This window comes from Aspergillus alliaceus, assembly GCF_009176365.1.
Source record: "Aspergillus alliaceus strain CBS 536.65 unplaced genomic scaffold BDW43scaffold_9, whole genome shotgun sequence".
NCBI lineage: Eukaryota > Fungi > Ascomycota > Eurotiomycetes > Eurotiales > Aspergillaceae > Aspergillus > Aspergillus alliaceus.
Window position 1 is genome coordinate 458,605 of NW_022474692.1, and position 14,832 is coordinate 473,436.

Sequence of the window (14,832 nt, forward strand, 5' to 3'; positions counted from 1 at the left end):
AAAGCGACATCTACCATATGAGTCAAGTCTAAGACGACAAAAAAAGCAAACAAGGATGTCCTGGACCCATGTAAGCACCAGGCGCCTCTATCACACTTTACTTGTATTGCTTTTCACGCTACCCCTAATCCGTGAAATTGTACTTCGCTAGTATCTGCGACACCCCATCATCATGGAACATACACTATATAATACATCCCGTATTTTCCCGCTCATTGGAGGAGAAATCCATGTGCTAGGAGGTTGTGGAACACGCCATCGCGATCGTATTCCCGCTGGATGGCTTGTAGGCGTTTCAGACGGCTTCCGTTGCCATAGCTGCGGAATGGCGTCTGTCCAACCCCTGCATCGTTGAGACACAGGAAAGAATGGACTAGACCCAGAGCTGCTGTCTGCTGCCTGATAGAATTGGCTGCGTTACGGGAGAAGTCGCGGACCGCGGCGTCATCCGCGGCGTTGAACCAGGTGCTGGACATGAGGCCGGCTGGGCGACTGAGTGAGCGGCTTGCAAAGGGTTCGTATTAAGGTCATGGCTTACCGATGAATGGAGCATCGTTGGGATCCAAATCCATGGCATCAACCCCCCAGAGCCTTGGCGGCTTCAATCCATGCTTTGGAGATGGGCTGGAAGCTGAAGCTGATCGACAGGTCAGTGACATGCTGTAGGGTCGCGCGTGCCTGATCAAAGACTGTGTGATTGACGATGCTAATGGCCCGCGGATCCGCCTTGAAGCTGATGGTCCAAAACTGCTGTCTATCAAGTGGCTCTGTATTAGCCGAGCCGGTCAATGCAAGCGCAACATGGCACGTACCGTTTATCTTTGGCGGCGTAGGCAGGGGTATTCAAAGCAGTAGGGAGATATGTCCATGGCCCAACACCAGATTCGTTCAAGAGAGTCGGTCCATCAATGGCAGTGAAATTTTTGAACGCCTTCGGTTCGTTAACGGCATCGGCGTAGAACTTCAGGCTGATCACTTCAGAGACTCCATCGGACGGAGTCAAGGCGATCATCGGCATGATGGCAGCCTTGACATCCTCAGCACCGCCGCCCGAGGCTAGATATGCGTTCAAGGCATCAAGCCAGGGTAGAGTGGACGCGGAGGTCCATATCTTGCCGCTATAGAAGGCGTCGCCCAAGGGTATGGTCTTCATGTCAAATCGAGTGACAATACCGAAGTAGTTGGAGCCACCCTTCAGAGCCCAGAAAAGGACCGGGTGGGATGCGGCATTGACCTGCACAATAGAGCTGTCTGGCAGCACAACTTCATATTGCACAACGGAATTGGCTCCCCAGCCAACCTGACTGCTGAAGTACCCAATGCCACCGCCGAGGAGCAGCCCTCCAACGCCCACCTGCCGTAACGACCCCCGTTGACGGCCCGGCCGTACTGCGCGACGTAGTCGAAGACATCCTACCAGATGTGACCCGGTCCGATTTGCACGACGGACAGATCCTCGCTAAGCTGTCGGTGTTTAAGGTCGTGCAGGGAAATCATTACACCGTGGTCAATAGATGCAGCTCCGGGGACAGGCATGTGTCCAGCACCGATTACCGAGAATGGGGCCCGCGTCATCTTGATGATCCGCAGCGCGTGGGAAACATCCTCGGCGTCCTGGGGCAGGAATACACATGACGGAGACAGCAAACAGGTCTGCGACCAGGGAACTGTAGACGATGTTAAGATGGCACCCCTGTCCTGGACCGGATGATGTCACTTACGATGACTTTGATTGGCATAGATCGCGGTATCAGAAGAGAAGAGGAGTGAGGGGAACGCAGAAGACAGCTGTCTACATGCAGCTGGACCCCCGGCCTGTGCCGCTGACTGGATATCAGCACCCTGGACGATCTCCGGAAACAGGGGAATAGCCAAGAAGGATAGCAAAGAATGATGATGCAGGTGCATGATCACTGAATTGCAGAATTAGATGAATAGAGACAGTGAATGGAGGATGAGATGATGTGAAATACAACTTGCTCATATACAACCTCTAGATATATAAATACATGGCGTCCCTTCATCTCCCATGCGAGCATGCCATGAAAAAATTGCAGGAATCTGCCTCGCTCGCTTACATTGCCTGATGTTGGAACGCCAGGCTGCATTTTTCGTGACCGGGGGGATACATTGGGCCGTCGCTCGTATTCTGTAATGGGAAATTGGGCGGATGATATATGTATTAGGAAAGAAACCGAGCCATATTTAGCAACAGCTGCCTGAAGGATCTGCTGCGAGCTACTGCGAGCCCTTGCTAAGCCTAGGGCGAAAAACTACATGAACTGGGGCCTTCCACCACATGATATGGCAATGCGAATCGTTTTCCCAGTCCAGATTCTGGTCCACGAGCTCCAGGTCATAGGTATAGAGGACCTTCGCCAGGATGGACGACATCTCCACGAATGCGAAGCTGGGAATAGTATTAGCATGTATCAAATATGAATCATTCAGAGTGACTACCCACTTACGACCAACACAGGCGCGTAGGCCTAGTGAAAACGGCTGACTGGCTTCCTTCACATCGGTACAGTTGGGGTCGATCCAACGTTCAGGTTTGAACTGCATGGGATCATGGAAGTATTTGGGATCGTGGGTGACCGTCCACGCGCTTGTATATACCTCGGTCTGGTTATAGCATCGTGAGCAAGTGGCAAAAACCAATCAAGTTCATGTGGGGCATCAAAGCTTAGATTTGACCAAATCTACTGCAGCGGGACCGAAAACCAACCAATCCCCAAAGACTCATTTCTTATCACTTCAGTTCAGTCCCATCAAACACTCCTTTCTTTACATTATCGCGTACTTACACCTACACAACCATTGGAACCCAAAATGGACAAATACACCAAAGCCGTCACCCTAATCGACGCCGCGCACGCCCAAGACCCCAAAATCATCACCCCTCCCAACGACCCCACCCCAATCCCCTATGAACTCCACTACGCCAACAAAATGACCAGATACCTCTCCCTCCGCTGCCCCTCCGCACCCGAAACCCTCCGTCTCGCCATCCGCGCCCAACACCTCAAGCGCTGGGAGATCCCACGGTCCTCGTACCCCATGACTAAACTCGGGTACCATTCCTGGCGTAGCAGCCTGCAGAAGCGGCAGGCAGAGATCGCGGAGGGAATGTGTTTGGAAGCCGGGTATTCGGTGGAGGACGCGGGGAGAGTTGCGGCGTTGATGCGCAAGGAGGGGTTGAAGAGTGATGCGGAGACGCAGGTGTTGGAGGATGTGGCTTGCTTGGTGTTTTTGGATGATCAGTTTGAGGAGTTTGAGAAGGGGTATGAGGAGGAGAAGGTGTTGGGGATTCTAAGAAAGACGTGGGCGAAGATGTCGGGGGAGGGGAGGGAGCTGGCATTAAAGATTGAGATGTCGGAGCGGGCGAGGGCGTTGGTTGGGAAGGCTTTAGAAGGTTAGATAGGGTGATCTTGTTTTGTCTATAATGGGATTCTTTTTTTTTTTTTTTTATTGTTTACCATGGGCTTTGTTGTGGACATGAAGATCATTAGTTTGTGGTATTAGTTCGTTATGAATCTATTCGATCCGAGTACCTTCGTTATGTTTTCCCATCCTGAACGCCTGTCGCTGTCTATCCTGTACATAGGAAAAAGAAATAAGTGAGATGTCCCAGACACTTAGGCTCCAAACAATCTCAACAGAGCAATAGCAGCTCCTGCCGCTACACCACCGACAAAACACATCTGCACTCCACCCTTGATGCCAGCAGCAATGTTATCTCTCCCCTTCCACCCACGCACCACACACGTCTTAACATATCCAAACGCCAACAGCGTAACCGCCATAACCCCAATACTATAGTAAAGGGCCACGATAACCCGATCGAAGATAAAATACGGGATAAGCGGAATAAACCCGCCGACAAAATACCCAAGCGCGAGCGTAATAGCCGAAGTCCAGGCCTGGTTACAATCCGGCTCGGACTCTTTATGATGAAAGGAGATGAGGAAGTCAAGGAGGCGGTCGTCAGAGGCGTGTAGGGAGGCATTAATCTGCGCGATAGCATCTTCGGGAAGAGCATAGGCGGAGAATATCTCGTGGACGATAGAAGAGGTTTCGGTAGGAGAGGTCTCGATGAGTTCTTTTGTTTCGCGGACTGTTGTTTCGTACGATTCTCTGTTTAGCGTCTCCGTTAGTATTTCGTTGTAGTATAGTCTAGTATATAGTTTAGGAAAGGTGAGCATTACGCTTCGCTCTTCGCCCCGACATATCCGCCCAGTCCCATTGATATCGCCCCGGCTGCAAGCTCGGCTAGTCCGCCCAGTACGACTACTTTTGTGTTTCCGAATGCAGAGAGACCTGCGCTAAGCGCAAATGGCACTGTCAGTCCGTCGGAGAGGCCTAGGATGGCGTCTGATACGATGCGGGGGTTGATGCGCGATCGTGAGCTGCTGGTGCTTCCTGATTCTGATGTGGGGGAGGGAGCGCGGAATGTACTGTAGGATCGTTGGGATTCGAGGTCATCTTGGTCGCTGTGTAGTGTTCTTTCATCTGCTGAGAGTAGGGGCTTTCCTGGTAGCTGTTAGTTTTATATTTCTTTTGTTATCCCTGTATTTGACTGTGCTGGGCGTACCGTATTTGCTGGTGGCACGCTGGTCTTTGCCCGGGAATAGGATTTGTTTGACGAAGAGGAGAGCCATGGCGAGTGATGGGTGGAAACAGTTGGATGGGAAGAAGGTAGAAGTGTCAGATGCTTTTTTTGTACTCGGAAATGTAAAATTAAATTTAATGTTGCATTAAAAAGGAAGAAAATAAGCAACAGTGGCAGTGACGTCAGATCAATGGCCCAATCTAGACTTTCCGCTATTTGCAAAGATTCAGCAACAGCTTGACGTCTTACGAAGAAGATGAATCGTTTGAATGGCAAAAACAGGTGGTCAAGAAATTTCCTTTCTCTCGCGTCTAGCTCTTCCATATTTATAACTATCCCTTAGTAGAAATCTTTCTCCGGAGTACATTCTTCTCGTTCAAAACACACGGATCCAGTTCCCCAGTATACCGACCAATCACATTCCCCCGAATAGTCAGCGCTCGAAGATCTTTTCTCTCACGTAGGTTGGACTGTGCGACGCCAGTCCATGATCGCGAATGGAATCATTCTGATTGGCGCGACCTCTTGGTTGATTACAATTAGAGGGGATGTGAGTGGTGGATGAATGGAGGAAGGTTCTCTGGCTGCAGACCACCGAGTCAGTCTATAGCCTATGAATGTCGGTTTGCCGTCGGACTCGGACTTATTATTCAATACACCGAGATGCGATCATTAGGCACACAGTAGTTCGCGGCCTCTTAGTCGACGTATCCCTGTCAAGCTTCGAAGGCACGTTTTGGTCGGACTTAACCAGACTCGGACAATTCGACCGGCTTCGGAGATATGTCCGAATCCAAGGATCTTTGCATCATTGAACAACTGTCAACTAGGCACACACTATTATTCAACAGCAACCTTTGATCAGACATAACTCTGTCGGATCCGAAAGCTTCTGGATTATTCGCGCTTACCAAGCTCAGTACGTTGTCGGAGACATTGCTTGAATATGCCGAAATTTAGGGATGATCGCAACTATTAAGCTCGGTCACGTTTAGTCAGAGCCCTAACATGACGTCGCCCTCTGCCGGTCGAACTACATGAGGTATCAGGAAGAATAATGATATCTCTAAAGAATGAAGGTCATGCCAATCCGACGTAAGAGTGCATTAATATATGACTATGGATGAGATATATGTCACAATATATTGATCATAAAGAATTATCTCCCTTTTATGGGGCGAGGCTGGTAAGAACAGATACAAAGCATCTCACAGCGCAATAGCAAGACCAAGGATACCAGCAGCACCGGCCAAGCCAGCCGCAATAGCACCGGTAGGAGCAGCACCAGCCTCCGAGGTAGAGGTTTTGGAGGCAGAGTCAGAACCACCGGTAGCAGTCGCCTTGGGTCCGCTAGTGACAGTGGAGTCACCAGTCTTCTGCGCACCAGTGGCCTTCGCATCGGTCTGGTACGCGGTCGAGATGTAGGTCTTGACATCACCAGGGAGGCTCTTGTACCAGTCGGGATAGTGGCCGGCACTGATCTCACTGAACATGGAAGAGCGAGAAGAAGGGTTGGAGAGACCCTCAAGGTAAGACGCGGGGACGGCGGTCATGATCACCGACATGATGGAGGGGGGAGGCGCCTTGAATGAGGGCATGTTGGTGGGCATGCTGAAGTCGGTGGGAATATCAGTTTGGGTAGCACTGTTGCGGGTTAGTGTCTGTTCTGGACATCTGATCGGACATCATCACTTACAGGCTGTCAAGCTGGTCAATGTAGGACTGGTAGCTGTCCGAGTCCGCTGGCTGGGCTTCAGGAGCAGCCAGGGCCGTGGCAGCCAGGAAAAGGAAGGGAAGAGTCTTGAAATGCATTGTTTCTAGGGTGCAAGGAGCGTTGAAAAAAAGGAAAATATATTATGAACAGTATCTTGCTTTGAGCAAAGAATAATGTATGTTCAATCAACTGGAATATATGAAAGGAGTGAATGAATTTTAAAAGCCTAAAGATCACCCTCTCAATAGTGAGTGTCCGATATGGCTTATATACCTATGGGGTATCATAGTGGGACTGTGGAACGCACGCTGCTGTGCAATTTCAGCCCTCATGTGGCTTTTCCAGAAGTAGTATCTCTCTCGCACTATGGGTCTCTAACGAGTGGTGATCAACACGATTCTAGGGACTACTGCTCGTGTTTAGACTCCAGATTATCATCGCTAATACCTGTCTCAATCCGAGCCCTCTAAATCTAGCAGAAGACTTTTCAAGGTGCGCGGCACAGGGACCAAAGAAAATCCGCCCAGGAGATGCTATTCCGCGGATCGATGCAGATCCACCGCCAAAAGGGGCTGGCGTAGTGGGATGAGGCTCAGTTTCTCGTATTAGGGAAATGAAGGTTCTAGGGTTTCGGATTTTCAGTGGACATATAAACTCTCGTCGAGACTAGCCCATTGGGACTAGATCGCATCAGGAGGAAACAAGAACATTGGGTCTATAGCTGTTCGCGTTAAACCCAATAGGAGGTAGAAAGAAAGTTGGGAGTCTCTCACATTTTATTTAGTAACAACCCCTAATTTTGTCGTGGTTTAATCACCACTTGGCAGAGTCGCGAGCCAATAGCACCATCGACTATGGAGAATACGAGGTACCACTCGGACCACACTTCAACTTTACTCTCTTTCTTCTCTTTACATACAGAAATGTTTTTTCAATTAAGATTATTAGAATAAACTTTCTCATTCGGTGGTGTGTCTCTGTTTTTCTTTTTTTACCCTACCCCCTTTCTTCTTGTCACTCATCTCATATGTTCTTCATCCATACTTCGTACTCCTTAGCACCAAAGGCTAACCCTCTAAATGCATAATAGGTACACACTACCACAGAAGGACTACGCGCACTAAGGTACCTATATGTGAGTGCTCTACCTGCAGTCTTCATCTAATATTCCAAAAAAAGGACAATGCCACCAGCACCAACCACAATTGTTACCCACATGCGGGGGGGGGGTTCAGTGTTGGGAGTATGTAAGCACCCGCATTTCCGCTCAACCCTATATACTACTGGTAGTACGGAGTAGTAAATCAAATCAGTGTAAGGACAATCGAGTGCCTTCGGATAAGTTTCTTTGATGGCTTGTAGCCCTTCGCTACGATTGATTCCACGTAAATCCCCCAATTCGTAGTAGGAAAACGCACCTTCTGATTCTCACCAACCTCGTCATCTTTTAGGATGTTGGTTATGGACAATATGCTATGGGTAGCTATTTTAGCAAAGCTATCTTTTACTTTATACAAGCTCGCAGGCAATCCGCCATAACGCAGTCGGGGATATATAAGTATCATACCAAGGAATCTTTCACCGGCCTAAAGTATAGCCACAAAGATGACAGGGCATTCCTCTACAGTAACATGGCGTGGGTTTACCAAATTCTACATTGGCTCCAGTTAGGTGGACACAATAGACCTCCAGAGTGACCGAATCTGTGGCGGATACGTCCCAACCTTTCACTAAACACATTATATAGCTGGGTGTTAGGTATAGACCGCCGCGTGAGGCTTGTCGAGTGTCAGTCGAACTTTTGAGTAAATTGACGACAAATCTGCTTATGAGGGTGGAACGAACATGAAGCTTCTGCAAGAGACGCCGAGACCGGTATATTGCCGACCTGACTACTACTACAGGAATGCTTAACAGACCTGATGATGCTCTCTCACAAAGCCCAGTTGCCTTTATTAGGTCCTTCAGCAGGGATCAACAGCATGCGAGCCAGTCTCACATTTAACGAATTATTAGCGCAGTTTAAATTGGCGAGTAATCGAGTCGACAAGCGCATTGGGTAAAGCTTATGAATGTATTCCGCGAGCATGTCTAAGACCTTATCTTGGGGTTTTACTTCGGGCTTATAATGTAATACAAAATTACATGTCTCTGAAGTATAATATCTTGTCTGACAGGTTCTGGACCCTGAAGAATCACTTGAAACAGGTGCACTCTCAACAATTAAATAACAGATCATCTAAAGGATGTACGTCCAAATGATCAGGTTAAGTAAACTTTTCGTTGTCCAATACCAAACTGCAGCTATGACGAGAGGGATTTCGGGGAGAGCAGCCGCATTTTTATAATCTGAAACCACCTTAAAGATGCACCGCCAGCGTTGAATGATATTAGCCCAGCGAGCCTTCTTAGATTCGATTGTGAGGCGGGTTGCTGGTTTGGTATCACAGAATATGGGCGATTGTACTAGTGATAATTACCCACAGGTACACAATATTGTAAAAGCCTCCCGTAGCATCGCGTTTAGCAGAGATGATGGTTTTACTTTAGGGCACGATCAGAAAGAAGAGAAGGGGCTTTTTTATCCGTACTGTTAACGAGGCACACATCTGGAGCTCTTGAATTTGTCGGTTCTTCGTGTTCCTGTTTTCATTGCATCCATAAATCCGGTTTAATCAAACAATTAAAGCCTGAAAGCCGAATGTCAGAATATACCGCTTTTCTCGTAAACCACCTGTACGCACCCCGCAAGTTTATATACGCAATTTTGAAACAACGCGGTCGAGAAGGGATTGAGATACTGTGTGTACACCACCAAGGCTATACTAAAGAAGAATTGTAATCCCAATCCTACAGCAGACTCGAATATTTTTAAGACAATTGGAAGCGCTCTTTTAGGTGCCAGCAGCAGATTACCGCACCCCTGCCTCTCCAGGCAGAACTGTTCAATGTGCCCCTGAGAACTTTTCATTGTATGGAAAACCGCATCTTGCCGATTTGCGTCGGATACCAGTTGTGGTGTTTATATCGAGTTTGCATCCTTTGAGCTTACGGCCTGAGGGGCACTGCCGGATTTAGTACAACTCTGACAATAATAGGTATAATCTCAGGAGGCCACTTACCGCATATTGATCCTTACACTTCGCGCCAAACTCACTTCTGTCAGGAAGCCAAACCCTTTTATATTCAATCCTTTTGCAGTCCTGCATCGACCTTTATAGCATAACTTTAGATAGTTAATGACCAATTGTGATCCTCTTGTGGTATGTTTGACTTACGCCACTGAGAGTTGTGACGTATGCCATCTGCGGCCCGGTACTTGATGGACTCCGCTACCGCTGCTGTTGCTGTTGCTGCTGTTGCCATGGTTGCCGCTGTTGCTGAGAAGGGTCTACCACTCGAGAAGGGGTTAACGCTGGTCCGGACACTTCTGTAGTCGGCTGCTTGTGAATGGTGGGTGATTCCACACTGGGATGCTTGGATTGCCTGGTTTTAGGGTTCACGTCACGTTTGGCTCTAGCAATGGCCACGACCCATCCCTTGGATTGGTATTAATATCGGCAGGTTTTGCGGCTACATGACTGACAGAAAGTAGGAGATGAATGACCACATAGTAGAAGAGGTTCTTCATGATAACGGTACGGAATAATTGAGTAAAGTGGAGATTTACTCGGTAGACCAAGTGCGGTAGTCAAAAAGGTCTTTATGTACGATACGCAGTATTAACGGACCCTTAATTAATTATGAGTTTCTTTGAAGGTGGATACTGGGCACAGCTTCTTTGTACCTTTTTGCCCGGTGGGCCATCGGGCACAGATTTTATTTGATTTTTTTCCTCAATTCCATGCGCATTGAAGATGATGGCTCTTTCTTTTAAGGGGTGTGTTTATTTCCTATATGTCAGACTAGGGATGATTGTGGGAGAAGATCTCGGTGCATGTTGTGTCTGGTTCCAAATTGTGGCCCATCAGCACACCCAAACGGGTCGGAAACTGCGCCTTTTGGACATCTATCCCACTCCCGACGACTGATAGAGAAAGCAAGCCGTGGAGGCTCAAGGGAGTAAACAAATGACATTGATTGACACATCAAGAAGTTTCCAGCAGAAAGTCAGCATGACAGTCTAAGGATTGTATTGAATACGCCCATGAAAATTACCTGGTATCGCAGGCACCTGAATAGGTGTTTTGCGAAATCATGTGGATGGTTGGATACTATATAGTGGTAATCAGGCTCGAGATTCCCACCTAAATATGCCTTCTTGATAGGTCTATAGGATCACCAACCTGATCGTTTTGACATCATATCTTATGATCATTCTATAGATGCGGGGCTCTTTTATATATACGGCTGGGATACTCGAACAACAACTGTGGCACTGTAACAGTCCAATATGCCTTCATAACTCCTATTCATAATAATATATACATCCATATATGCTTGTGATACAGTCGATTAAGCACCTCCTTCTCTCTTCGCATACTCCTCCTCCATCCTCTCTTCGTACAAGCGATCCGCCTCCTCCTTACTCAGAGGCGCCTCATTCGACGTAGAATAGCCGGGTGCCGTGACGGTATCACCGGATGCAGTCCCGAGGACGCGATCGCCGCCATTGTTTGTGGATGATAGGGTGTCAAGCGACGCCTGGCCAGCGGTGCTAGTGGTGGGTTTCGTTTGGTCTTGGTCGCTGTTGTAGACAGGGATAGGCATTTTGGTGATAATGATAAGTGTTGATTGATGATTAAAAAGGTTAAATAAAGTACGGGGGTAGGAGAAGAATGATGCTGGGTAAAAGGGAAGTGAAGATATTGATAGCTGAGGAAAGTTGGGTGGGGTGATGTTGTTCATATATTAAAGGTAAGATAGACGAACATTGTGGCAATAGCGCATGACGTCACCGATAAAGGGCGCCCAGGGGGAATGTCATGTGGGTACGACGATTAATAGTAAAAAGCCAAGAGCTACTTAAACCGGAGCTTCAATAGTTCTAAGACCGGGAATATGTCTACATGGTACCTCTTCTCCAACCTCAAGCATATATAGCCCAAGCACTGATGAAAAGGGGATCTCTCGATGAGAGAAGAGTGCCAAAGAATACGCCTGTCAATGACCCGAAGGCCGTTGAACGGATTGTTCCGCCGCGCTGTGCAATGCAGGGACCAATTCGTGGTGGACCGCCTTCTTGATCGCAGCCACCCAAACAAGGTAAGTATGAAGAAAAGAAAGAAAAAAAATTCCAAAAGATGGACGGGGGAGCAAGCCTTTAAAGGATGGGTGGAGTCACATGAAAACACGCTAGTGTAAGCGAGGCTGTGGTGCGTGATATGATTGGTCACCTGTGCAACGGAGTGTTGGACACCTCAGGTGTCTGTCTGTCCTGATCACATGTGCTGTTTGTTTTTTAGAGGTGATCCCGTAATATTGGTTCAATTTACAAGCACTGTCTTTAGCACATATCAACCTAAATTTATATGGAAATAATCTACTAGAACAATAATCTTCATAATAAATATATTGAAGCCACCGCTGTCTACAGCAAGTTATGACCATCCTTTAATACATGTAGGTGCCGTATTTGAGGCACGCAATAGGTACATGAACAGCTACTGCTACATAGTTATCATGAAGAAGAAAAGTGCAAGGGCAATGCACCACTCTAGTAATTATGCTACTACCGATTAGCCCCGCCCAAGTTCACTCGGCACTCAGAGCAAGACATGCGTCTACTGCTAGACCAACCCTGTAAGACTATGTAAGCTACCTTCTTTTCACATCTGGATTGGAGTAGTAGAAAAGAAACTTACCTCCCCTCCTTCATCTTAACAACATCATCAATCACGTCGCGGTCTAGGTTAGGGAACATGTTCGACAGTGTCTCTACAACAGTGTTGTGCTCAACACGATGTATCCTCCGTGCTTCCGCATCCTCAGCACTAGCCTGACGGGCAGCAGCATCCTGAGCATCATAAGCCCTCGTACGCCGTGGCTGCGATGGATTACGAGGCTTTTCGCCGGACGGTCGCTCCTCGCCACTATTACGAGGAGGCTGGTAAACATTCGGATTAAGCCGTGGCGAAGGGCTGACCGGCGAAGCCGTCGCTGGTTGCGCCTGCCGTTCTTCCGGAGAGTCTGGTTCGTCCGAGAAGATTCTCCCAATGGTAGATAGCGGCTTCTGGATAGTTCGCAAAAGCCCTGTTACTGGTGCTGAGTCTTCATCACTAGATTGCGTTGGCCCTTTCCGGCCCCGCGGCACATCTACCGAAGATCGTGGTGTAGATTGCGCCGGTTGGCTCGAACCCTCTGTCGACTTCGGCCCTAGCGTATCCGATTCGCGATTCTGTTGGGCGATAGCCGAGACGGCGGCTTCAACGTTTCGCTCAAACTCTTCGTCGTCCACAGTCAAGCTCGTACGGTCCAGCGTCTCAATGAAATGAATGGCTCCAGACTATATCTCGGTTAGTTACCCAAGCCAGTCAGCCAGATTGTGGATTGTATGCTTTACCAGAGAGGACAAGTAGTATCCAGCCTCGCCTCCAAGCTTATCTTGATTACGGAAGCGAAGGATATATTGAATGTTAGAGATCAAATGCTCCGGATTGGCATGCAGCACCACATAGATTAGAAGTGGCACAAATGAGTCGGCCGACGTATCGGATGACTTTGAATTCCTTAGTAGGCCTTGTAGTATTCTTAGTATTCCATGTCCATACCTATCATTACCAGGTAATCACTCACCGAAGATGACCTTACAGCAGTTCAGGATGCAGATAACCTTATCGCGGGGTGCCCGGTAGGTACCAATCTTCAAAAGTTCTATCATTAACGTCAGAAGTGCTTGAATAGCTAGGGCGAATATTCGCTTACCTTGTTGGGCAAGAGTTAAGAAGCGACGGCCATGCGAGCTCACTGGTGGTATGTCAAGATGTGACTCACGTACCCAACTATAGATCCGGATCTTCTGGGCCAGCACTTCATCTCGCTCAATATCTTCCTGGTGCTGGCCGCGTCTCCAAGGACCATGAAGTCTCTCCATTTCTCTTCGTTTACTCCGGCTTGTACTTCTTGGGATGGTGGGTGGGGAAGGAATGGCTGGAGAGAACGTTTGAGAATATAGCCTGTTCATGACGAGTTTCTCCATTCCTTCTTTGGCGTTATCGAACTCCCCGTCCGAAACGTCACGCCAAACTTCACACATTGCCATTTTATTGGTGATAAAAGCCAAGAAGTCACTGATGATCTTAACTTGCTCATGAACCATCCACTGCCGTTTTCCGAATTCATGGAGAAAAGAGCGTAGGAACTTGGCCACCGGGTCGGCAGTGCGATGTCGCAGCTGCTCTAGAAATCGATGAAAATCGAAAGGTTGATCAGGCTCTGGTTCTGGCGGGGGAGGTAAAGTGGAAGTGGAAGAGCGCCGTGTTAGTGCCGGCTCTTCTATAACAGATCTCCTTTGCCCGCTCTTAGAGTTTGATACTGGTTGTTTCTCGAAAGAAGAAGTTGTCGCTCCTGCTTGAACATTGGAAGCCTGAGAACTCTCTCCTGCCACCTTTGACTGATCAAGGCTTGATTGCCGAGGGGGGAAGTGGCTTTGGCCACCAAAGAATTGCTCGGCTAACTCCAGTCGAGGTGACATGATCTGCTCTTCACTTTCGCCACGCGCATGATCCTGGAACTGATCCATGATGCTTTGAATCTCCGATTGGGAAACGTCATCTCGGTCACCCCCGCCATTATCAACCTTCTTTCCTCGCTCAGGTACTTCCGGTAATTCCTTCTCAGTCCATTCCGAAGATGTCTTTGTTGGTGATTGTGAAGAAAGCGCGGCTCGAGGTTTTGAGTTGTTGAGGTATGCATCGTCTTTCTCCGGCGGGGGAGGGGGCCGATCGGAGTTTGGAGATGATACACGATCCGAAGTTGTTGTGGAAATCGACAATCCCTTTAACTGGCCGGAGAGCGAATCTTGCTGGACAGGTGTTGTACTCGGCGGTTCGACAGCTGAAGGTGTGGGTATTGATTGGGGGGGCCCTGTCGCTACGCCTTGTGGTGTATTCTGCATATCTTTTTCCATACCGCTCTGCTTCATATCCTTGGCCTCACTTGGAATAGGTCCATTCTGCAACTCTGCGACTGGCTCGGAACTCGCTGATGTTACCTGTTGTTCTAATAGTTGCCCCTCATCGTGAGAATTCGATGAGATATCCCCTTGTCCACTGGGAGCTGGGGAATCCGAGGGTCCTGTGGCAGACATATGCTACCCGCATACACACTAATAATTAAATAAGAGGAATCGCTGAAGTAACGGCAATTTAGAAAAGAGCATAGGGCATCATGAGAGAATCATCCAAATCGAGGCGGGCTTCTGGGATGTCAAGGATCAGGGTAACAGATGTCTAGATAGCGGGTGTAGCGGAACGCGGCGGAAATAGTCTTACAGCAGCCAGTGACGTTAAGAAGCCGATCCCGAAGGTGGATTTCCGAAGACGCACTTGTGGTAGTTGTCAGAATA

The 14,832-nt window shown here is 48.4% G+C and overlaps 7 protein-coding genes across 7 annotated transcripts; 1 reads left to right on the forward strand and 6 right to left on the reverse strand.

Annotated features, from left to right (window-relative positions):
• Positions 1 to 212: 212 nt before the first annotated feature.
• On the reverse strand, positions 213 to 1,908 carry BDW43DRAFT_308538 (uncharacterized protein; the record flags this gene model as incomplete). Its single annotated transcript, XM_032046527.1, has 5 exons — positions 213 to 484; positions 539 to 750; positions 813 to 1,389; positions 1,428 to 1,667; positions 1,722 to 1,908. The coding sequence occupies 5 exons, from the start codon at positions 1,906 to 1,908 to the stop codon at positions 213 to 215; spliced, it is 1,488 nt and encodes a 495-aa protein (XP_031903109.1).
• A 330-nt stretch (positions 1,909 to 2,238) lies between these two features.
• Positions 2,239 to 2,565, reverse strand: BDW43DRAFT_308539 (cytochrome P450; the record flags this gene model as incomplete). Its single annotated transcript, XM_032046528.1, has 2 exons — positions 2,239 to 2,410; positions 2,465 to 2,565. The coding sequence occupies 2 exons, from the start codon at positions 2,563 to 2,565 to the stop codon at positions 2,239 to 2,241; spliced, it is 273 nt and encodes a 90-aa protein (XP_031903110.1).
• A 267-nt stretch (positions 2,566 to 2,832) lies between these two features.
• On the forward strand, positions 2,833 to 3,420 carry BDW43DRAFT_308540 (DUF4202 domain-containing protein; the record flags this gene model as incomplete). The annotated part of the gene is made up of 1 exon (XM_032046529.1): positions 2,833 to 3,420. The coding sequence occupies one exon, from the start codon at positions 2,833 to 2,835 to the stop codon at positions 3,418 to 3,420; it is 588 nt and encodes a 195-aa protein (XP_031903111.1).
• A 14-nt stretch (positions 3,421 to 3,434) lies between these two features.
• BDW43DRAFT_268019 (VIT1/CCC1 transporter family protein) lies at positions 3,435 to 4,868 on the reverse strand. The gene is made up of 3 exons (XM_032041068.1): positions 4,595 to 4,868; positions 4,209 to 4,533; positions 3,435 to 4,137 (listed from the first exon to the last, which is right to left on the reverse strand). The coding sequence occupies exons 1-3, from the start codon at positions 4,659 to 4,661 to the stop codon at positions 3,639 to 3,641; spliced, it is 891 nt and encodes a 296-aa protein (XP_031903112.1). The 5' UTR covers positions 4,662 to 4,868; the 3' UTR covers positions 3,435 to 3,638.
• A 319-nt stretch (positions 4,869 to 5,187) lies between these two features.
• On the reverse strand, positions 5,188 to 7,058 carry BDW43DRAFT_268021 (uncharacterized protein). The gene is made up of 3 exons (XM_032041069.1): positions 6,634 to 7,058; positions 6,309 to 6,552; positions 5,188 to 6,256 (listed from the first exon to the last, which is right to left on the reverse strand). Exons 2-3 carry the CDS (start codon positions 6,422 to 6,424, stop codon positions 5,821 to 5,823), a joined length of 552 nt encoding a protein of 183 aa, XP_031903113.1. The 5' UTR covers positions 6,425 to 6,552; positions 6,634 to 7,058; the 3' UTR covers positions 5,188 to 5,820.
• Positions 7,059 to 10,148: 3,090 nt separating this feature from the next.
• Positions 10,149 to 11,518, reverse strand: BDW43DRAFT_268023 (uncharacterized protein). Its single transcript, XM_032041070.1, has one exon. The coding sequence runs from the start codon at positions 11,172 to 11,174 to the stop codon at positions 10,782 to 10,784; it is 393 nt and encodes a 130-aa protein (XP_031903114.1). The 5' UTR covers positions 11,175 to 11,518; the 3' UTR covers positions 10,149 to 10,781.
• A 305-nt stretch (positions 11,519 to 11,823) lies between these two features.
• BDW43DRAFT_251609 (guanine nucleotide exchange factor VPS9) lies at positions 11,824 to 14,832 on the reverse strand. Its single transcript, XM_032039816.1, has 5 exons — positions 13,191 to 14,832; positions 13,062 to 13,139; positions 12,829 to 13,004; positions 12,131 to 12,771; positions 11,824 to 12,066 (listed from the first exon to the last, which is right to left on the reverse strand). The coding sequence occupies exons 1-5, from the start codon at positions 14,572 to 14,574 to the stop codon at positions 12,021 to 12,023; spliced, it is 2,325 nt and encodes a 774-aa protein (XP_031903115.1). The 5' UTR covers positions 14,575 to 14,832; the 3' UTR covers positions 11,824 to 12,020.

Excerpts from the sequence above, each read along its gene's own strand:
- BDW43DRAFT_268019 (XM_032041068.1), bottom strand. The coding sequence starts at position 4,661 with ATGGCTCTCCTCTTCGTCAAACAAATCCTATTCCCGGGCAAAGACCAG. Across the intron at positions 4,534-4,594 it reads GCGTGCCACCAGCAAATACG|GAAAGCCCCTACTCTCAGCA; the intron begins GTACGCCCAGCA and ends AACAGCTACCAG. Across the intron at positions 4,138-4,208 it reads GTCGGGGCGAAGAGCGAAGC|AGAATCGTACGAAACAACAG; the intron begins GTAATGCTCACC and ends GACGCTAAACAG.
- BDW43DRAFT_268021 (XM_032041069.1), bottom strand. The coding sequence starts at position 6,424 with ATGCATTTCAAGACTCTTCCCTTCCTTTTCCTGGCTGCCACGGCCCTG. Across the intron at positions 6,257-6,308 it reads ATTGACCAGCTTGACAGCCT|TGCTACCCAAACTGATATTC; the intron begins GTAAGTGATGAT and ends AACCCGCAACAG.
- BDW43DRAFT_268023 (XM_032041070.1), bottom strand. The coding sequence starts at position 11,174 with ATGAACAACATCACCCCACCCAACTTTCCTCAGCTATCAATATCTTCA.
- BDW43DRAFT_251609 (XM_032039816.1), bottom strand. The coding sequence starts at position 14,574 with ATGTCTGCCACAGGACCCTCGGATTCCCCAGCTCCCAGTGGACAAGGG. Across the intron at positions 13,140-13,190 it reads CTTAACTCTTGCCCAACAAG|AACTTTTGAAGATTGGTACC; the intron begins GTAAGCGAATAT and ends CGTTAATGATAG. Across the intron at positions 12,772-12,828 it reads GATACTACTTGTCCTCTCTG|TCTGGAGCCATTCATTTCAT; the intron begins GTAAAGCATACA and ends ACCGAGATATAG.